The following is a 23151-nucleotide window of genomic DNA, read 5'->3' on the forward strand; positions in this document are numbered from 1 at the left end:
TAGAATTATCGGAAAGTCACAAGAAATTTTAGTTCAAATTTTGCTTCTGTTCTTAGGAGCTTAAACGGATAGTTTATAATGTCTTTGCTCTTGTTTGAGAAGATACATGCTAAACTGGATGGTTTTAACACAATGTGTTGTCTCTCCTCCAGGTGTGGATAAGGAGAATGTCCAGCTGTCCCCCAGCTCTGCTCTGTCCAGTGGAGGACGCACTCGCCACGGTTCAGCCAGTCAGGTCCAGAAGCAGCGCAGTGCTGGCAGCTTCAAGAGACCCAGCATTAAGAAGATTGTCTGATTAGCCAGAGAATACCACCCCCCACGTACCCTCATCCACCTCCTCCTGTCTGCCCCTTCCCAGGTCTGACAGCCTGCTAGTCCTCATGCTGAACTTCACATTTACTCTTTATTCCCCCTTCATTCTAGTGGTTGTTGCATTGGCAGAACAAACGATTTAGTGTTTTCATCTGGGAGGAATATTACTTTAAATTGGGCTGCTTGAGATTTTTTTCAAATCTTTCTTTTTCAAAAATGCGCCATCTTGGAGAACCTTCTGTAAAACCATTTCTGCTCTCCACTGGAGTCATTGTTAAAGCTCTTCTCAAAAAAGGCGTTCAGCAGCAGTCAGAGTCTCCTGCAGTGAGAAAAGTCATGTGTGAAACTGCAAAAAAGGCTGATAGGAAAACTGAGTTTGGATGTACACACAGGGGCGGCCCGGACAGGGAATTCCAGCTGTAGGCTGAAGTTTGATCTGCAGCACATCCTCTGGCCTTCCCCATAACTAAACACTCCTGTGTCAGTGAGATGGACCAAATGACAGCAGTGGGGGCAGGGGGTGGATCTGTGAGACAGGACCTTCACTCTGGACCTGCTTGGACATCTCACCTCCTCTCTCCTAGTTCTGTACATATTTTACATAGACAGATTATGTATAACTAGTCCTTAGTGCAAATTTAGATGTTGACGTTTTCTCCATGGTGTGCCTTTGTCAGGGGTTTTCAATTTGTACAGTTTGTAAAGTAAAAATCAGTCCTTGCTGGGGACAAATAACAGGTACTAATAATGGAGGCAAGCTGTCCATATCACCACAAGTTCACCTGAGCTGTGTCACGACCGGCCTCCAATGATCGTCAAAAATACAATCATCCATATACCCCTTTGCCTGAAAGTATTTATCCTGTACAACTAGATATTGCTACACAAAGCATCCTCTGTTTAAACACTTTCCAAAAATCATCTTCTTTTCAAACGCTTTGAACTCAAAGATTGCAAAACACTAGGGAAAATGCAACTGTGTAAATAGCTGCAAGCTTTTTGATTGAGTTGTTTTTGTGCTTTTATTTAGCCTTTTTGTTATTTTTATTCTGAACTATAGTTCTAGCTGCATATACTTTGTTTTTACAGTGACAAGGAAAATTGTGGAATAGGCAATAATCCTCAGTGCTCCAACTTCTTTGTCCACCACCAATTTTATTTGTATGTACACAGGGAGAACACATCACTATGTCAGCTCAGTGCAATATGATGCCAACCTCCATTGGTTTAACCTCATCAGTCTGAGTTGGACCCAAAATCACCAGAGGTTTGTTCTGTGGTCCCTTTAAAGGGAAACTCCACCCTAAAAGAAGCTTTGATGCCGACTGTTAGGGCTGCTTATTATTGGAAATTTCACAGAAGAGATGACAATGCCATGCTGTTCATGTCATGGAGTGTATATAAAGATGGCTGACGTCACATGTCACCCCTTCCTTCACAAAAGTGAAGCCAGAATATCTCGGAAATGGATGCTGCCCTCCTGCCTCCTGTCTGGCCAAATGCTTGCATACACCCCTAAAAACTTAATGGAACACAGCAGTTACCATCTTGACTGTGTGAGACTGCTGTGGATGCTCCCTGCACATGTCCCATTTTCTAGATTACAATGACTTGTAACTGCTAGCTGGCTAGCTACATATCAACTACTGTTTTCCATAGAGTGGTTGTGCTCATAGCTTAGATGTAATCTTGAGGTTCTGCCTCCTGTCCATTCCTGGTCACTACTGCATGCACTGTGGTTGCAAATGATTCACTGATTCTAAGATATTTTGGCTTCACTTCTGGGGAGCTGGCATGCCATTCATCTTAATACAGTTTATGGTTCATATGAATACCAAAGCATGCTGTTTTCCACATTCTTCTTGTCAAACAGGAAAACATTTACTACAAATACTATTTCACAACACAAAGTAATTAGAGCCTTTGCAGTCAAAGCTGAGCAGTTTACTATAGATCACACTATGGAATCTATCAACTATGGTTCTAGTAAACTTTCACGCTTAGGACAAATTAAACTGTTGATTTTTGTCTGAGCATGTTCAGCAAAAAATATTTTTTCAGCTCTGATCAGAAAGTATTTTATCAAAGCAGTTGCTCAGAAACTGACCAAACATGTGAGGACAGCTGTCAGTACTGAGTGTGTTTGGGTGTATTCTCTGACTCCAGCACCACAGTGTCGAGGATTTCCCAGCATGTCAGCGATGTGGTAACATAATAGGAAATATTTTACAAGTTTGCAGATACAGTAAAGCTTTCGTTTGACAGTCCTTTATTCTGCTGGTCTACACCATCACACAGAACACCGGATGTTGGTCACTCCACAAATCAAGCTCACATAGCCTGAGGATATTTCACAATTTAAGAGCATGTGGGTGCTCTCAGCTGTGGATTTTTCCTTTGAGAAATGTAGTACTGTAGCTGTGTAACTTTGAACCAACCCCTCTCTTCTGTCAGAGGACATCTGTGAGCAGCATGTCCTCTTGCTTGCTTTCCTACACATATTCTGCACACATCTAGAAATTTTTCTCCACTTGAACTCTGCATCACTGCTGGCTGTTTTCAAACATGTGCCTTAGTGTTTGAGATCGTCAGTTTTGTTTCTTACTGTCCAACCAGCCATTGGTTTTCTATTACCTTCACTGTGTTTGAGGGAGTTGAGAGTTGCTTCAGGAAGCTTGGTAAGCATCATCTTTGACCTCCATGTGGTAAAATGGTACACAATGACAAAAGACAGCACTACAAACCAACATGTGCATCTCCATGACCAACACACCATTTGATGCTAGGTCATCACAGATACATGAGTATGCTTTCGTCATTAGTAAAATATTACATTTATTGTCTTAAATAATGTCTTCATGCATTTGACCAGCAGGGAACACTTACGGGTTCATTTTTCATTTTTTACAACATTTTTTAAATTTTCAATCATCAAAGTCAAATATCACTGCACCACAGTAATGGCCCTTTGACAATAGACTCAGTGTGTGTTGGATTAATACACTCAAGCATGTTTCATCTGCTTGCAGGCTGATTTGAATGTTTGAACCACTGGCTGTGTGGAGGGCAGAGACACTGACTGATCACAAACACTATGTGTTGCTTTGGAAGCATTTGTCGTGAATACATGGTTCTTTTCAGACACTCTGGTCTGGACCTGCTGACTAGTTGTGCCAGCTGCTGTGTAGACCCCTCGCCGTAGACAGGACTGTCAGTATGAACAGGTGTGATATGAGATGGTGGTCTACTTACAGCCACAGTCTACAGCTCAGCCCAAGTTGCTCCGTTAAAATGCTTCAATCCTGCCTTAACATCTATGCATGAAAAGAGTTGAGTATTGTTGTAAAACTCTGACTTTACTTTTGTCTGAGCAGCATCTCCACACATCTGTTGCTTAGTGTCAGAAATTTATTTGAAGTGTTCCTGTCATCATATGGATACATTTGTTCAGTACACAGATTTTTTTTCTTGTATTTAGTCGTCTGACAAAATGTGCTGTTTTCTTCTGTCTGCAGTTCTTTCAGTCACTACATGATCATTAGATTAATGCTACGGAAAGAGACATTTACAGCAGAGACAGTCTTAGGGATATATTTTGACAATTCAGCCTGAAAAACAATAGAAAGGGAAGAATGAGTATAATATAAGAATGATGAGGGAGTTCACTGTCCAGTTTAATACATGAAAACATCCATCAGAAATTTGACTTGTTCTGTTGTCCACTGTCAGTGACTCACTAACAGATTTGCTCATATAAAGTGAGTCAGAACCAAACAGAGACATCATTTTCTGCTGAAAAGTCTCAACATTGTTTAGAACAACAAAAATTGAAATGATTGTATGCTTCACACAAGTTCCTATATTGTCTGAACACATCTGAAGGCAAACATGTTTCCACTCGTCCCAATAGGGAATGCCCATTAGTAAAGGAAAATGAATCATACAAATAGAGATAACAGTGTACACCTGTGGTTTCTCATACCAGCTTCACGCTACAAAATGTTCCTGCCTGATAAAATTCACTGTCAGCTCAGTCAAACATTCTTGTCTGAACTAAAGAGACGCGACAGACTACGTGTTGGTTTACGACCAGTCATAGCTCTGTCTTTTGTGAACCTGCATGGTGTCATCAGGAAAACAGTGTCAGGAAACAAGTAGCAGAAACAAGAATGGTGAAACATGACGTCCCAAGCAGTGTGAGTGATACTGACTGATTAAAGTCGCACAAGGCGAGAGAGGAGGAAAAAATCTTTCAGGCTAGACTTTTGTCAGGATGTTGTGAGGTGTTTAAGCTGCAGCATTAGTTTTCGTCCACTGTAATCTAATACACAGCATTTAAAGAAAGGCGCACACACTCACATTGTACACATGACAGGAGAGAGATGGTTGAATCCTGTCTACTTTAACAGACAGATAGGTAACTAAGTGCATGTCATTGTCATTTTGGAAAGATAGATTCAGTCAAAGGTCATCTGAATCAACTCACAAATGTGGTTTCACTCTGCCTTTTCACTCTGAGACTATTAGTCCCAGAAATACTGGATTTGAAGTGTACAGAGAGCTTGAAGCTACTGATGTTATTGGACAAATAAATAGAAATGTGTCAAAAACCTATTGCACATCAGGTTTTCAAAACTACCTTTTATATTTTAACACTAGAGCTGGACGGACTGGCAGATGTATGTTAGTTAAAACATTAGCCCTCCTTTTCATGTAAATAGACTAAGCCCAAGATCAAAGTCAAGCATAGAGTTTCATCAAGTTTAAGTTGTTTCAGTCTCATTCTCAAGCATGATACAACGTGGCTGTGACATTCCAGTTGGAAGGATTTTAAGATGTGAAGTAAAGGCCACTGAACCTTGAAAAGTACATGTTTCACCAGTGTTGAGTTTCACCAAAACATGTCATTGTATTAGTCAGTCCAGGGCTCTGCTCACCACTCCTCAAAGCCTAGCTGTTCTTAAAGCTACACTCCCTGATTTCATCCTAAAACATGTTCACAGACCCTAATCACAGAATCAGCTAGTGTACCTTTAACAAAACACAACCAGGAAAAATCTGAAGGCAAGCTTTATGTGAGCACCATGTTAGCAGATTGCCATCGTTTCCAGGTTTTAGTTTTACTTGTGTGTGAATGAAAATATTAAGGTTTATGTATTCATAACCTCTTTAACAAGTGGTTGACTTGCACTAATTTAAAAACAGTCATGGGTTTGTAAAGATGAAAAACCTCAAAATGTGGCATGTTTTATTTGATGTTATGCAAAATTTAATGTCTGTAGAGTATTAGTCTGAGTTTTGTTTTTACTGCAGTATGTGTGACAATTGTAAATACTTTGTGTACAATTTGAGATGGTATATTTACTACACTGTACATACATGTGATATTGTATCATTTTGTTTTTGTAAAGCAGTTAGTTTCTGTATAATAATATACAAATTGAACTATTCCAGTGTTAGTAATAAAATGTTTTGCTCTCCACAGCGTCTGAACATGTGTGGTAAAGGTTAAACCTAAAACTGTGATTTTTTTTGTAGTCAAACTTTAAAATGACTGCTCAACACTAGTAAAGACAATAATACTGGCAACAACATACAGTTTGTATCCAAAGTGAATGTTTGAAACCTCTAATCTCCACATTTCAGAGATTTTTTTGCTTCCTAATGAGCTGAAAGAAATGAAGAAAAACAGGCAAAGAAGTGCAGTGCATTCAATAAACAAAAAAAATTGGAGAACTTCTTTGTAAAGCAGTTTGATTAGCCAGTGTGTATGAACTGTGTTGTATGATTACCTTGCTTTACCTTTTACAGTGCAAATGCTCTTTGCTCTTTGCTCTTTGTAGAGTTTTGAACCAGCTCAAGGATTTCTCTGTCTTACTGAAAAGCAGTGCTGTGATTCCACAGAACACTTGGGATGCTCATACTGCTGTAGCACCTAGCACCAGTTAGCCACTGATGTCACAATAAGAAAGAAGTGATACTTTTAGATGCTTGGGCAATAAAACCTATAAACGGACTAAATATGCGCATTGTTGTGCATATGTTGAGTATTGTACCCAAAATCACACCAATTAAAAACTATTTATTCCATTGTAAATCTGTAGAAAGGTTACTTTCCATCAGTTCAGTTTACTGTCTCCATCTTCAGCAACATTTCTGAACTTATTACACATTTTGCTTTTGAGTTAAAAAAAAAAAAAAACACAGCTGAGCTTAAATATTACCCAGAGACATCAACAGCTTTTACATACCAGCATTTTTATGCTTGGCTCACATATTAAGGCTGATAAAGAAGTATTGTGTTGCTGGCAGTCAGGGCTGGCTCATGCAAGAAAAGAAGTGTTTTTTTCTGACAAGTTGTCTTTCCATGTTGAAAATCAAGAATTTCTAGTCATCCCAAATCTCTAAAAGGTGGAGAGAGAAGCCAGACATGTATGTCTGTCTTCTAAATATGGAATGAATAGCAGTGGTTATATTTGGTTCTTGTGATTATTTTTTAGGCTGACTTTGGTACTGTTACTGCTTTTTGTTAGACATCTTTCAGAGAATCATTCTTATGGTGACCTTTCTAATGCAAAAGGTTTTCAAAACATGGAAACTTCCAAGATAATGATTTATGGGCATATTAGCTTATTAGGAGGCTTCTGCTCTTTCAGCAGCACTTCCTCTGGCTTTGCTTTTTTTTTTTTAAATGTGTGTCAACAATATTTACCCAAAGCTTCAGTTCCATTTCACTTTTTTCCCTCTTGTCCTCTTTTCACTGACATTTCATCACACCCCAAGGTTCCCCAAAATCTGAGGCACGTTACTGTGAAAATATTCTTCCAGCAAAGTAGTTTTTGCCTGACACACATTTTTTGTATAGGCCTTGCGTTCTTAAAATGAATGAAAAGGCCACATGGAATGTCTCTGTGGAAATCATTTTGATTTCTTTGAAATGAGGTTTCAATTTTCAGTTTCTTGTAGTGACACAGTGACACAGCAGCCTGTCCTGCTGCTTCAACAACCAGCTGCTCATTTGGAGAAAACTAAATCCTGGCATGTTCACTGAAAATGCAGTTCATCGGTGTGATTTGTAACAGTCATGACTACAAATACCACAGACATGTTTTTCTAGCTGTTTTTCTTGTAATGAGTACACATTTTACATTTTACCTTTTCATGCCTGAAAAAATACTTAGCCTGATCACAGCCTGCACTTATGGTGTCACACTGAATTAAATGCAAAGTGAATTCTAAGTGTCACCATTATTATTTTCTATTCATGACAAACATCACCACAGCCTGAAAGACTGGACTTTTTTTTCATGCTGCATGTACACCCCCTGTCAAAAGTTTTAGGACACTGTCTCATTCAAATAAAGTAGAACCTGTCCTACAACTGACTGTGAATGTATTTCATCATATGGATGTGATCATGGCAGGACTCTGATCATACATGTACAGTTTCAGCCAGATTGGAGCATGTTTAGGGCATTTACATAGCATTTGAAATTTCATGGCGAAGGATCAAAATTCCAGAGGCCGCCACGGACACGCTCTTTGACTTTGGAAAAAGATTTTAATAACTTTGGCTCATTAAGGCCTCCTGTATGTACTGGTCGAATTTGAGGTGAATTGGAGTTTCCCCCAAGGAGGAGTTTGCTCTAGAAAAAAAATGAAAAATGGACAAAATCTGACATTGAATGTAAAATAGCTCACTTCCTGTTGGGTTTGGAATGTGGCTGTGACTGACTTTTTTGTTCAGCCTGATGTGTTGCATGTGTGTACCAAGTTTGGTAGATACATCCCCTGTCAAAAGTTGTAAGACAGGTTCTACTTTATTTGAATGAGAAAGTGTCCTAAAACTTTTGACAGGGGGTGTATGTTTTCAAGTTGCAAAAGCCAGTGAATTTCGCTGGATTTTGGTTGATATTTGGGGAATGTAGAACACAATGCACACATAATTTTAGTGGAATCACAGAAATCATTTCATGATGTTTTTAGGATTTGGAAAGTAATGGATAGATGGACAATTTTATGATTTTTATTTCATCCAAACAACTTAAAGAATTGAATATTTGAAACTTGGAATATTTCACAGTTTGAACTTTTGAACCGTGTAAAAGAAATACAAGCAGGTCAAGTCCCACACACTGACAAACCTGTCCATAAAATGATTCATATCACATGGATTTTTTTAAAAGTCGCCATTTTTTAGATTTTAGAGGCTGGAGTGATTGTTTGCCTTTGCCTGTGGCCTTGCTCTGCAACAAAACACACCACTGACTTTAGAATCATCCTTAGTTAGATTTATTTCTTGGAGCCGCATTAATTTCTTCTATGGTCCTTTCTATTTATTCATCCATCCATCCATCCATTCTCTATACACCGCTTAATCCTCATCAGGGTTGCGGGGGGTGCTGGAGTCTATCCCAGCTGACTGAGGGTGAAGGCAGAGGACACCTGGACAGGTCGCCAGTCTGTACAAGTAGAACATATAAACTCCTTGCAGAAAGATCAGGGAAAGCTGGGACGCGAACCAGGGATCTTCTCGCTGCAAGGCAAACGTGCCTCTCTATTCAGATATTTGCAAAAAAGAATACGGGTCATTCCAGGTGAAATGACCAGATATTCCTTGGGGGTGTTGCTGCAACATTTTCAAATTAATCCTAAATTTGTATGCCATTAGATAGTCACAAAAGTACTTTCTATGCAAAATTGTAGGCCTGTAGCTCAAATAGTCTCTGAGTTGTGGGGGTCTGAAATTTTCAGAATTTGGGCTATTAAAAGCCTCGCCAGCGTTTTTTGCATCTTTAAATGGTTATTTCTCAGCCTCTAGACATACTAGAGAGCTGTGAGTTGGTAAATAAGGCCTCTGCATGTAGCTAGTGCCCCACAAACATCCTCAGGTCTTTCCCTACACTCTGCAGGCCATGGGGGCTTGCTAAAAATGCTAAATATTAAGAGATACCTACTCACGAGTGGGGTTTGGGACCTTAAAAGTACTAGAAATACTGCACAGAAGTGTTCTAACACCCCTGGGTTCCATTCTACACAAACTTGTGTGATAACTTAGCAAACTGGAGCTTTCTGGGTACCTCAGTTTGGAAAATATGAGTTCCCAAAGTTGGATGAGATTTTTAATTGGCTATTTTTGGTGGCAAAAATCTCAGTGTGGGACAGGTACTAGAGACCCCAACTTTTTCTACATGACAGTTCCATCTGTCTTCTATCACTGTACAAAAAAGCAGCTGGGCTATATTTGTAGTTACTGAGATATTCTTACTCAAAATGGCATGGGTAATGTCACAATCGTTTTTTGCTTTTCAGTACTTTAAATTGGGATACCTTCAAAAAGTGTAATGGTATAACTTAGGTATATCAATCAATCAATCAAACTTTATTTATATAGCACTTTTCATACAGAGTTGCAACACAAAGTGCTTCACAGATTAAAAACAATCCCGCTCCACCCGCTAACCCGTCTTCCCCAAACCCAAAGATATAACACAAGAACACAGTCACACTATAACCAGATAACCAATATGTGTGGAGCCAAAAAATACAGACTGATCTGAAAGGTAACAATTTCCTCAACAACATAAAATCAGCTCTGTAACAGTGTTTATGAGTGTCCTGTTTGGTGCTTAAGAAATTACACTTAATATGAAATATATTACAGCGATCCCAGAAAGGGCTTATTTCTTTCTGTGCATGTTTAACCAGCCTCTCTGATAATATGATCATCAGGTCAGACTCGTGCTCGTTGACGTGACAAAGGAATGGTACTTTGTGTTATCTGCAGAAAGACTGCGGTCGTGTCTGATTAGAAAAAAAATGACCACGCTGTGAATTCAAACGTGAGACGTTTATTGAGATATAAATTGGAATGCATGTCAGAACCGGGACCTTCACTGCATTCTGACTTGATGCGAGACTACAGGCGGCTCGGACGAGTAAGTATCGCGATATTTGACCAGCTGTTTAGTCTGTGTGTTTTTTTTAGACTGATGCTAGTCGGTCAACACGTGGAGAGGAGAGTCTGACTTTCTACCGGGACACGTTTGAAAAGTCACGTTATCAATACTGCTCTCATCGTGGCGGCACAGAGGATCCGAAAATACTGTAAGTACAAAATGCGGGAGAAAAAAGAGCCCATTTGTGAACTAAAATGAAAGAGCATGCTAGCCTGTAGCCTTCTGCATCCTGTACACACAGCGTGACTTCGTTGAAATCCATTCACAGAGCTCAGCACTCACGTATTGTGAAAGAAAGAAAAAAAACATTCTAGTGACATTTTCACATTCCTTGCAAACTGTCTATTGCTCTCCGTGCCACTGACTGGAAGCAGTGATCTCATGTCATTGAGCAACTAGCCTACACATCTTGCATTAACTCCACAGTCACAGCAGTGCAGCTAGCCTCTGACCCTGTTGTGCAACTTAAATTACCCCAGCTACGTATTTCTTGCGGCCTGGCCGAAGGTTAACAGTCGGCTGCAGTGTCTTTAACAGTTGCAAATACTTACTGGCTGTCAGCAGTTGAATGCAGCTGGCTATCATTTTCGCCAGGCCGGCGAGTAAGCTAGCGTGAAGGTCTGAGGCCCATGCAGAACAGTAGCAGTGTTTGGCTAAAAATGTCCTTTAACCCCCTGTCAGTCAGACACATGCCCTCATTGGGGCATTACTTCCGTTTAAAACTGCTCGTTTGTTGCCTTCATGTTGTGGCTTACCACGATGGTCAGTCGGTGAAATGAAACTCTGAAGTGGCGTTAAACACGAGGCTTTAATGATGTAACCAGCCCACGGTCACGGTCCACAAATAATGCAGCAGAGGGAATGCGCCTTCAGCTACACGGACGTTTTCATTGTGGGCTGTTTTCATGTACAGTTAGCGTCATAATCACGGTGTTGGGCTAGCCAGCTAACTTCATACTTTGTGTGTTGCAAGTGCGGCCTCCTAACAAGCCATGCTTTATTCCCAGTAGTGCTAGCGTTAGGTCACAACCACCTCTGGTCTGGACGATGTTACACCAAACTCCATACATGCATCTGTCATTTCGCGTTTCCCAGATTTCTGCCTGGACGTTGTGCAGTTTAGAGCTTGACATAAGTTCTCTTGTGGACGATCTGTCCCAAAAAAACGCACCCAGCGGCACATTTTAAGTTTCGCCTTCTATAAAACGTGCTCTTTGCCTGCTACCGTAAACCACCCTCCAGTGTTTTATTTTTTTTCCAAATATGTTTTGTACTGTGTTGACTGAGGCTGGCAGTTTTTCAGCAGTAGTAATGTTAGGAAGGTAAAACGAGTAGCGGGAATGAAGAGGCTAAAGGTGTCGGAACTTATTTTGGTGAGCACAGGGCTCATATCCTCCTCCACCAGGACAAGGGCCACCTTTCTGTGTGGAGCTCCTCTGTGTGGCCTTGGGACCTGCTAGCCAGCTAATAGCCGTTTGTGTGCTGATGGAAGAATGATCGTTTCTCCGTCCAGCTAGTATTGAGCTACTCACAGGATTATTCATTGTGAGCCACACAGCCTCTGTGGAGCTATTATTAGCACGTAGCTGCTGAAATGGTCTGGCATTAGCTAAGTCCTCGCTAAAAGTTGCTGTTATGACCCTGCAGTACGCTAGACAACCCAGTGGGTCAGCGTGCAACTTCTCATCATATCATGGGGTTGTAATAATAATAATTTCGTTTGTCTTAGGTTCTCTTTCGGCTAAACTGAAGGAATAGCCTGTTGTTATAGCTACTGTTAAGGCATAAGTTTGACCAGACCTGTAGCAGTGTTGCTCCCATATTGCTTACAGACTGCATTCGTGTTAATGGTTCTAAAATGCCAACATCAACAATTTCCACTCACATCTATCAGAAAACAGTGAGAACAAATAGTTTTTCAGGTATACACTCCAGTCCTGGATTGTTTCATAGGTCACATTTAACAAACTAGTATTTGTCCTTACTGATGTGATGTTAAATATGTTCTGTTGTGTGATCAGTTCTATTATTTCATTTTGGAGATGCACGTCTGAAAGTAGATCCAACACAAGCAAGGATCTAGTCAGGAGAAAACAACCTGGAAAAGAGTCATGAAACAAGTTCAAGTGTGATAATAAGACTGCGGTGTCTAGACAGTGCAGATGTCATGTGTTTTTTTTAAAACGCATTTTTCTTTTTGCAGTCTGTCAAGTGCAAAGGTGTTCAGTGAAGAGCTATTTTTTAGTCTTAAAGATTGACAGGAATTCTGCAGATTGAACAGAGTTTGGTCAAGCACATACATTTACTGATTTAGATAGACGTAGGAAATTTAAACTGTGAAATGTACAGAGTAGTGAAGAGCATGGGTTACCAGTAGATTTCATGTATGTGACAGTTGGACAGACTGTCCGTGTGTCATTAACATGAGAGGTACACTAAGGTAGTGCTTTGTCCATTGTGCACTTAGGTTGCTTGTACTCAGCACATTGTAAAGTTTGTAACGTGAATAAAGCCTGATTAATCCCATATTTGAACTGTCAAGGTCACAATCTGAATCCTGACTTCAAGGTTTAGAAAAATATTTCTGAACAGCAATCTGATTCATAAGGAAGTCTCCAGAGTTGTTTCCCTGCTTGTAATTTCTATTGCAACCTTGTTCAAGGTGAATGTGGTGTGGGCCACCATTTCATAAGCACACATAGAGTCTTATCAGCTTCTTTCTGCTTTAGATCATGTGTCCATGTATAAAGAGTTAAGTGGCTCAATTTGATAATTCTATTGTCCTTTGAATGAAACAATGAAAACTTGACTTACTAGTTTTATTTCTAACATTCTTATGAAGAGATTTTTTACTAAAATGAGGGTTAGAGGATTCCCTCACCCTGTCACTGTATTTCTCAATGGTGATTCTTAATTTAATGCACATAAGTTGAAGGGTAAGCCCCAATCTGCTCTACTTAAAGCTCATTTAATTTAAACAAAGCTCTGTTTTTGATCACGTGACATAGTTATTTTCATATCACATAGCCATACTTTAGCTGTAAACCAGTATTGTGTAAAGTTGGCCCAATGCCATATCTGTGCAGTGCCCATTCAACTATGATCCTGATGACATGTTGGAGGTTTTGAGTTCATTTGTTACTATCTGCTAGGTACTTGTTCAGACAGACACTTTGGATTCACTGTTATCTTTGCTAAGGTCAATGGTTAAATTAGTGTGAACATGTCACTAATTTGTGCAGTCTTCAGGTTAATGCTAAAACAGAACACCTGACTGCAGTGACTCAATCTTTCAGGCCTGCCACAAATTATACTATACTAATGTTACTGATTAAAACCAAATATATACATTGCAAGCACCAAAAGTGTTTATAGGGTTATATTTGGAAGAAATGCACAGAAAATTGGTCAGCAAAATGTCATCCATTGGAAATAGTCCACCAATTTTCTGCACTTAAATGTACTAAATATCAGTCAGTTCATCCACCCATTATACTGATGTGTGTTGGTGTAGAATTTTTTATGTTTTTTGGGAATGAGTCTTCACAATTACGCATTATTTACGACAAAGACTGCAGCCTCAGGACATTTGTATGCACCTTGAGCCAAAATGTTCACGTTCTTGGAGGAGAGTCCTTCCTGGTTATCCAATTTGTGGAGAACTGTGAGAAATGCATTTCAACCAGCTATACCATTACAGTAGTCGGACATCAAGAAGTTTTCTAATTTGTGTCTCTTTCGGTAAAAGTAGCAGTTCTCGCTCCCACACAAATGGATATCTGTAAAGCAGCCTTTTCTGCTGTTAATATTCAAAGTCTATCACCGCTGCTGGCCTGCTGAGGGCCTGTTTACATAAAGCAGATGGGAGTGGCAGCAGTCATAGAGGTCAGAAGTCCAATAGTACCTCCTTTCTGACACACTGACACTTCATGCAGCTGCCAATGAGAGCTATGTCTAGAAGCATAGCAGGAAATGATTGTCGCATCCACCCCTTGTGATTCATTCCTCTAGGTGGAGGCGGGCTTTGCCAGGTCTGTTAAGGAAAGGCATGTGCACATGGCCTTTTTTAACATAGACAGGGAGTTGCCACAGCAAGAACTGGGTATCCTGAATGCTGTGCTAGTGTCCCCAGTTGGGGCTGATTTCCTAAACATGAACTGATCATTTTGTACCCAGTCTACATTCTATGTATTTTGCCAAGTTTAATTCCTTTATGTCTATGATTGACTTTGAGATGAGAGGGTTTAGCTTTCTCGTTGCACATTTTCCATAATACCATTTAGTAGTCAGTATGGGAGTTTTACATGTGAACCACCCAGTTGGAAATGTAATTGGCAGTGTAAACAGTAGTTCAAACTGGGAACATTGTGACAATCTGTCACATTCTGGCGAAAAGTATCTACACATTTGACATGGAATATAAAACCAACGAAAGCAAAGAAACAAAAATACAAATGTAACACCAGACTTTCTCACCACCAAGATCTCATAACTTTCTCAAGTCTTTTCATACCTGGAGTTACAAGCTGGACTAAGGCTTTTTCATATCATACAATCCTCGTTTTATCTCTGTAAGACAATTGGATCGTCACTTTTTCAAAAATGACACGTTGGAAAGAAATCACTCCAGCATATATTTGTTTAATCACAACACATGTAGTGTACTGACAACACTTTCTCGGCCTGTAGTGTAAGCTGTACGTTTTCCTTGGAGATGTCAAACAACTAGGCTGCATATCCTTGAATTAAAATGTCACTGTCTTAGCAGCGATAGCCTTGTTAGGAGAATCTTAAAAGAACCCCAAGGACAGGTTTAGCAGAAAACTGCTGTAGTTCTACTAGACTGTCCTTTGCAATTGTGATTGGATAATTCATCATGAAGAGATTTAAGTGAAGTAATTCCTGCCAGGCTTTGGAGATGCTTGGATTTGAACATGTTTTCCATCGATGGAGCCCAAACACAGTAGGAAGGAAGTTCTGGAACCTCCAAAAATCCTGTGCTATATGTAGAATTATCTCAAAGTTGGATATCATACACATTATTGCCATATATTGTTTTTGATTTGTGGTCTGAAGCAAAACAGCTGAACAGGGCATCCTTACTGTGGACTATCCAAGTTTTTTATTTACTCTAGACTGTCAAAGATTTTTGTGTGTGTGCCATAATCTCACTTTCAGGTTCTCTAATTGTCCTACCCTCTGCACATTCACAAAAAAAGTTACCAGCTTCATCCATGCAGACAGAACAGATCTCAAAAGATCTGGTTGATGATTTAATGCATTTCATGTCTGAAGTCTTTTTTTGGTGCAGTGGGATCTGGCATACAGTGGGTATGGAAAGTATTCAGACCCCTTGAAATTTTTCACTCTCCGTGTCATTGCAGCCATTTGCCAAAATCAAAAAAGTTCATTTTATTTTTTCATTAATGTGCACTCAACACCCCATCTTGACAGAAAAAAACAGAAATGTAGATTTTTTTGCAAATTTATTAAAAAAGAAAAACTGAAATATCGCATGGTCATATTTAACTCACATGCTGTCTGTTTCTTCTGATCCTCCTCGAGATGGTTCTGCTTCTTTATTGGAGTCCAGCTGTGTTTAATTAAGGTAGTGTCTACAGATATGGACCCGTACCCCTAGCCTGTGGCCTACGGATACGGCACTTTCCCTTCTCATAAATATTAATGAGCCGGCTGATGAACGCCCTTCGTGATTGGCTGGTAATCCGACGGACATGAATATTAATAAGCCGGCTACGCTGATGAAGACGCTTCCGTGATTCGAGGTGAATCTGCTTGCGGAGCCTGTCATGTCAGTCATCTTTGTGTATTAACAGTGTACTAAAGTCCATTCATTCCATATCAAGTTCCAATAAAATTACAAGAAATATTTTACAATCAGTGTGCTGGGGTCATCGTAGTCTGTGGAAAAGTCCGACATCACTATCTGACTTTTTCACGGACAGCGATTAAAAATAACAAAACTTTTTATTCACGTGACCCTGTTCTAATAAAGCACAAACGGCAAACAAAACAAATGGTGGAACTAACAGCCAGCAAACGACAAATATTTTTTTTACCTTCAAAAGTAGCGACAGACTATTACATATTAACAACCTAAACAAAACCCTGACGTATTTTCTGCGTCTGTCAACACAGACACTGCACATCAGTCACTTTAATGTTAGCGGACTCTGTTGAATGGCTAATTTACATAACCACAAACAAATCTCACAATATCACAGTAAATCGAGTTTGTGGGGTTTTTTTTTAATTCATGCCGAATTAAAGAGCTGCTCCTCACCATTCCCGAGTGTTTGTTTCATATTCGACATCCCTAATTTTATCTTGTAAATTAGCGTCCGAAATTACATGGGAACATTTGCAATGGAGTTCGTCAGCCGCTTCCACCACTGAACGCGGTAAACTAATTAATAGGAACTGGACTTCAAACAATTTAGACACGGCGTCTAAAAGCGTAAAAACTACATTGTCTAAAGTGTGAGAGGAGACGGTGTATTTTTGGTTAAATTATACAATGTTCGCCGTCAAAGTCATTCATATAAACTGCCTGTAATGTGCAGCAATAACCGGCGCCAGCTCTTCAGTGACCTTAACGGGTCCGTACCTCTAGTACAGATGCTACGGGTACGGGTCCGTACCTCTAGCATCAACCTTTAATTAAACTGATTGGACTTGATTAGGAAAGGCATGCACCTGTCTATATAAGACGTTACAGCTCACAGTGCATGTCAGAGCAAATGAGAATCATGAGGTCAAAGGAACTGCCCAAGGAGCTCAGAGACAGAATTGTGACAAGGACAGATCTGGCCAAGATTACAAAAGAATTTCTGCAGCACTCAAGGTTCCGAAGAGCACAGTGGCCTCCATAATCCTCAAATGGAAGAAGTTTGGGAAGACCACTACTCTTCCTAGACCTGGCCGCCCAGCCAAACTGAGCAATGGTGGAAGAAGAGCCTTGGTGAGAGAGGTAAAGAAGAACCCAAAGATCACTGTTGCTGAGCTCCAGAGATGCAGTCGGGAGATAGGAGAAAGTTCCACAAAGTCAACTGTCACTGCAGCCCTCCACCAGTCGGGGCTTTATGGCAGAGTGGCCCGACGGAAGCCTCTCCTCAGTGCAAGACACATGACAGCCCGCATAGAGTTTGCCTAAAAACACATGAAGGACTCCCAGACTATGAGAAATAAGATTCTCTGGTATGATGAGACCAAGATTGAACTTTTTGGTGTTGATTCTAAGCGGTATGTGTGGAGAAAACCAGGCACTGCTCATCACCTGCCCAATACAATCCCTACAGTGAAACATGGTTGTGGGAGCATCATGTTGTGGGGGTGTTTTTCAGCTGCAGGGACAGGACGACTGGTTGCAATTGAAGGAAGGATGAATGCGGCCAAGTACAGAGATATCTTGGAGGAAAACCTCTTCCAGAGTGCTCAGGACCTCAGACTGGGCCGAAGGTTCATCTTTCAACAGGACAACGACCCTAAGCATACAGCTAAAATAACAAAGGAGTGGCTTCAGAACAACTCTGTGACCGTTCTTGACTGGCCCTGCCAGAGCCCTGACCTAAACCCAATTGAGCATCTCTGGAGAGACCTCAAAATGGCTGTCCACCAACGTTCACCATCCAGCCTGACAGAACTGGAGAGGATCTGCAAGGAAGAATGGCAGAGGATCCCCAAATCCAGGTGTGAAAAACTTGTCATTCCCAAGAAGACTCATGGCTGTACTAGCTGAAAAGGGTGCTTCTACTCAATACTGAGCACAGAGTCTGAATACTTATGACCATGTGATATTTCAGTTTTTCTTTTTTAATAAATTTGCAAAAATTTCTACATTTTTTTTTTTTTTCTGTCAAGATGGGGTGCTGAGTGTACATTAATGAGAAATGAAATGAACTTTTTTGATTTTGGCAAATGGCTGCAATGACACAGAGGGTTAAAAATTTCAAGGGGTCTAAATACTTTCCGTACCCACTGTATTTCCCAGTATTAGGGTAAAATGAAACTAACCCTTGTGTTGTCTTTGGGTCAGAAATGATCTGGCCACTATGTTTAATAGCATAGAAAACTCCTCTAAATGATCGTTTTTCAACTTGAAATTTGATGACTTTTCCTAAAATGACCCCAACATTAGAAAAATGAAACCGTGTTTTTGTTTATATTTTCATTAAAGCTGTACATCAACAGGGTACAAAGATCGTCTTCAGGTCATTTTTGACCCGGCAGGTATAAATCACAGTTGCAGTGGACTAAAGCACACATGCACACACACATACTCGCACATAAACACTGAAAAATTTAGATTACACGTGCTACTGATTGATCTCAGGCAAACCACGTGTAGGTGCATCATTGCCCGTCCACGACCCTACACAATTCAAGTTCACAGACAAAATATGCACACATACACAGACGCACACACACGCACAGACGCACTCGCATACACTGGGCTGAAGTATGCTATTGAGCGATCTCAGAAAAACTAAAACGTTTTCATGCAGGTTCCACGTCACCCATCCACAACAAATTTAGAACATTTTTTTGCCTTTTATTGATAGGTGCAGTGGAGACAGACAGGAAAAGGAGGGAATCGAACCCGGGCTGCTGTGTCCCTGTAAATGGGTCGCCTGCTTAACCTGTTAAGCTATACAGCGCCCAATTAGATCTCTTGAAAGCATCGTTTACTAACAAGTGATATGTTCAGAGACTAGAAAGGTTCTGTAGATGACAAATCCACCATTTTCCTAAAGTTGTAATCAGCATGAAATATCCCTCAACTAATGCGTGTGTGTCTTTTTGTGGGTCTAACTTTCAGGTGTAGCAGATAGTGTCCTGAGGAAATGCCGCTGAGGTTTCGCTCTGTTATGTCCTACACGCTGCCTGGAGTCCTTGCACTGATTGGGTGGTGGTGGTACATCTCACGGAAAAAAGAGCGGCTCATCAGCCATGACAGCCCAGAAGGTCCTCCAAATGTTTTGGGCCTTAGAACATCTTCAACAGAAGGTAGCAATGGTTTGGTTGAAAAAGGCACCATGCCCACCACAAACGACACAGAAAGTCCTGCCCCAAGACCTCCAGAGTTCAGTAACCAGAGAACAGAACAGGGAAATATTTCACAGACCCATGTCCAGGACACTAAAGCAACACTTTCACTGGAACAAAGATCTGAAGAAGGTGCCCCTCACCTTGGCAGAATAAGACAAGAGAAAGTCTATAAACCTTCAGATTCCACTCTCCCAACATGTGATAAGGATGACAGCCCCCCAGTATCACTGAAAGGCCATAAAGAACCAGAGAGAAGCTCATCGCCTGACTTGGTAGCAGAGCTAGAGAAACACCCAGACAAAAAATCAGGTGCTGCTCCCGAAGTGACAGTAGAAGAGCTCGTCTTACCCTGCCAGTCCACCAAACTCATCAGCTCCTCCCCTACAACAGCATACCTTTCTGATGCAGAGAGGCCAGAGCCAGAGGGGGAAGTTGCAAAGCACCACAGCACTATTAATACACAAAATGAGATGGTTGTTTGTGCACTTGCACCAGCCAGAGTGCAGAGTGTAGTCCCATCGGAGGCTGATTCTCCAGAGACACCCCCATCAGCACAGGATTTACACCAACACATTGTAACAAGCACACCTACCACCATCACTTCGGCCTCCACTGCTCTGACCACCATCCAAGATTCCACCATCACATCAGTGACTTCACAGGACATCTTGGCATACAATTATACTGAAGAGGATCAGGATTTGGAGCTTCTGGCAGCTGGACTCATAACTGATGTCATCTCCGCAGCCACCCAGGAGGTCCTTGGTGTCACTAGCTGCAAGATCACGAACAACAGCCAGCCTAGCTGCAACAGCAGCGTGCTGCTGACTGGCAGCGGTGTATGCTTTCAACAGGATCCAGTGACAGTGAAACAACAGCATCACCATCTCTTGACAAGCTCCTCTCAGGTAGGCTGTGAGTATAAAGATGCATCAGAGAAAGAAGAGCAAGGAGTGCCTAATGGATGCTCCTCAGCTCCAGTATGGGAACCTATTGAGGTCAGTCACAGAGTTCGTCAGACATATAATCCACAGAGAGGCCACTGGGCAACTGCATCACAACAATCAGCACAAAGCATTCCTGTGCTAAACATTAAACTGAAATCTGATGAATCTACCACACTAGCTGAGGATTCGGCCTGCAGCACGTGCCACTCTGAGGATGGCATCATCAGCGAGGACCACCACAGCAGCATGTTTGACAACCAAATTGAGGAGATCCAGGTTACAGACTTGTCAGCAAGAGAAGCCACACAGCCTCAGTCATTGGTTGAGAACATTGCAGAGGTGACAGTTTTGGGTGAAACCGAAGACCATACAGTGGCCACAGTGTGTGAGATAAAAAGGCTGAATGGAATGGGCCTTAGGAATGGAGCTCATGGAACATGTGAAGTGGAGACAGACCAGTCTGGAGGTGAGACATCTATCTGTTTATTCTGGGTGTTGGTGTAAAAAGGGCTTCTAAGAGTAGCTCGTCTTGGATTTTTAAGGCCAGTAGTAAAATACTGAATAGTTGGGTTTAAAAAGCTGGTGTGTGTGTATGTCTGTAATTTTTGCAAGCATGGTTTTGTAACATTGGCTTTGCTAGGACCTTGGTTTACTTTGTAGTAAATTATGTGGCTCTGCCCATACATTTTCTTCAACCATCTCTGCAGCCACTGTCATCATTAGTGAAATGTATTTGTTCTATAATGTACTGTATTTGACTGTCAGTAGCATGAGTAGCACCTTCCTTCAGAATTGATCATTTTAAAAACTAAATGTCCATGCTATTGGAAGTAGATGGAAAGCTTTGTAACTTTATGATTGTGGGAGCATAAAGTTAACTACAACTTGCAGAGGAAGGTATGCGAACAGTAATTTGCTTTCAGTAATATTAAATAGATAATGAAGATCATAAGTGGTTGCTTAAATTAGTGATACAAAATTATTTCTTACTAAATGTTCACAGGTGGCATGTGATCTTTAAAATACAGTCTATGAGGTGTAACAGAACAAGACATGAAACAATGATTGCTGATCACATAATTCAGCAGCTACACAGTGATGAAGTACATCGTAGCATGCCTAGTATCTCCACACTGTGGCAAATGCAACACTTCAGTTGACCTGTTATCTTTCCTTTCACTTTCTTTTTACCATCTTATTGGACAATCTGGGCATGCGTAAGATTTTGCACTCCAACAAACAAAAGACTGACCGTGTGGATGTGTCTCGGGATGTTTTGTAACAGCAACCCAAAGTTTCTGGACAAGTCATCGCTGCAGAAGAGGCCTGGGTTTTCCTGTACATGCCCAAGACCAAAGCAGCACAGCCTTCAGTGGAAGATGATGGCATCGCCCAGACCAAAGAAAACCCATGTGCCCCAGTCATCCAATAAGATGGTCTTGACCGACTCCCTTTCAATCTCAGTTGCTCAGCCATCATTCTGATTCTGCAATCACTCCACACCATTTCCATGAACTTCTGGATGTTGGCATCAGTTCTTGTTTTTGAGGGACGTCCTGGTTTTGGGTCATTCTCCACGTCATCCAGCTCCATTCTTGTACACATTCTGAAACCTAACCGTGGACAAAAGATAATTAGTCGATTGAAGTGTTGCTTTTCTCATAGGATACGGAGATGTTGTCCACAGTCATACATATGAAATGTCTGGTGATCAAATCTGTTTTTGATACCACTGGCAGCTGTGTATCACAGCAACAAATTGCTCAGACTGAGAAATGAGCGTTGTACTCAGAAGCAAGATTAGTGCGTTAGCAAGATATGTTGTCAAAGTTTTCAGTATCCTAAAGGTGGATCTTTTTTTAACCTGCTACATCTCACATGCTGAGGAGCTAACCTAGTCTGGGCATTTTTCTCAAGAGTTTAGGATTTAAATGGGCTTGGAGAAGTGTGTCCCTTTTAAACATCATTTCCTGACAGTTCTCTTAGCAGTACAGATTCTCAGCTGAGGAAATATATCTGCAAACCTGTTGAGCTGTATGTTACTTGAACCACTGAATGAAGTTGTGTAGTTAAAGTAGCGTATGCTGTATGGATCATGTTGCCATGGAAAACTACATGTATTTAGTTGGTGATGCAGAAATCATACAAATATGTTTCTATGTGTGGTCCAGATTTGCTGTCATTCTGTTTACTCTGCTGGTGCTGCAGCTGATAGAACCCAGATTAGGACATTGATTTTTCTACTGGTATGCATTGTGATTTGGATAAAAATGAAAGTGATATCCTGCATTATGGGACAGTATCGGACCTAAATGCACCTCACTACAATATCATGTTTAAATAATGGTTATCTCTGAGTTAGGTTTTAGTTTTTGTTGAGTCAACACAAAGAAAGCCAGCCTACGTAAAACTTGCTTCGTAGTACAGCTCTCTGGAACTGAAACAACAGTGCTTGCTTTATATGTGCATACTGCTTGAAAGGGTGATGATTGTGTGTGTCTGTGTCCAGGATCTGATGTGAACAGTATGGACTCAGTGGACAGCGGCTGCACTATGGGTGCCGGAGAGAACCAGAGCAACCACACTGCCTCCTCGAGCTCTGAGCTCATTATCTGGGAGGTTGAGGTGCCAAAGGTGAGTCAGGACAACTAAAATGACAAGCTCAGTTGTACTGTATGCATGTGACATGATCTCAGTCCCTTACACTCCTCACCTGAGAAGTCATTTCAATGTTTTCATACTTGTTGTCAGTGGAATGTGTTAATGTCCTATGTTTACATCCAAGTAAAATGCAAATATTTGATTTAAGCCAGAGACATTTCTTCATGAAGTACAATACAAATGTGAAAAAATAGCAATATTGG

General features: G+C 40.9%; 2 protein-coding genes across 2 annotated transcripts in view; both read left to right on the forward strand.

Moving 5' to 3' along the window:
* Nucleotides 1–5794, forward strand: part of nf1a (neurofibromin 1a) — a 161692-nt gene extending 155898 nt beyond the window's left edge. Inside the window, 1 exon segment of the mRNA XM_051958253.1 lies at nucleotides 153–5794. Within this exon segment, the coding sequence (XP_051814213.1) occupies nucleotides 153–295 (143 nt within the window). The 3' untranslated portion in view covers nucleotides 296–5794.
* Nucleotides 5795–10102: 4308 nt separating this feature from the next.
* The window catches only part of akap1b (A kinase (PRKA) anchor protein 1b), a 28921-nt gene continuing 15872 nt past the window's right edge, over nucleotides 10103–23151 (forward strand). Inside the window, exons 1-3 of the mRNA XM_022210575.2 lie at nucleotides 10103–10419; nucleotides 19111–20753; nucleotides 22797–22921. Of these exons, the coding sequence (XP_022066267.2) occupies nucleotides 19136–20753; nucleotides 22797–22921 (1743 nt within the window). The 5' untranslated portion in view covers nucleotides 10103–10419; nucleotides 19111–19135. The remainder of the gene's footprint in view (nucleotides 10420–19110; nucleotides 20754–22796; nucleotides 22922–23151) is intronic.

This window comes from Acanthochromis polyacanthus, chromosome 13 (genome assembly GCF_021347895.1).
Source record: "Acanthochromis polyacanthus isolate Apoly-LR-REF ecotype Palm Island chromosome 13, KAUST_Apoly_ChrSc, whole genome shotgun sequence".
Taxonomy (NCBI): Eukaryota; Metazoa; Chordata; class Actinopteri; family Pomacentridae; genus Acanthochromis; species Acanthochromis polyacanthus.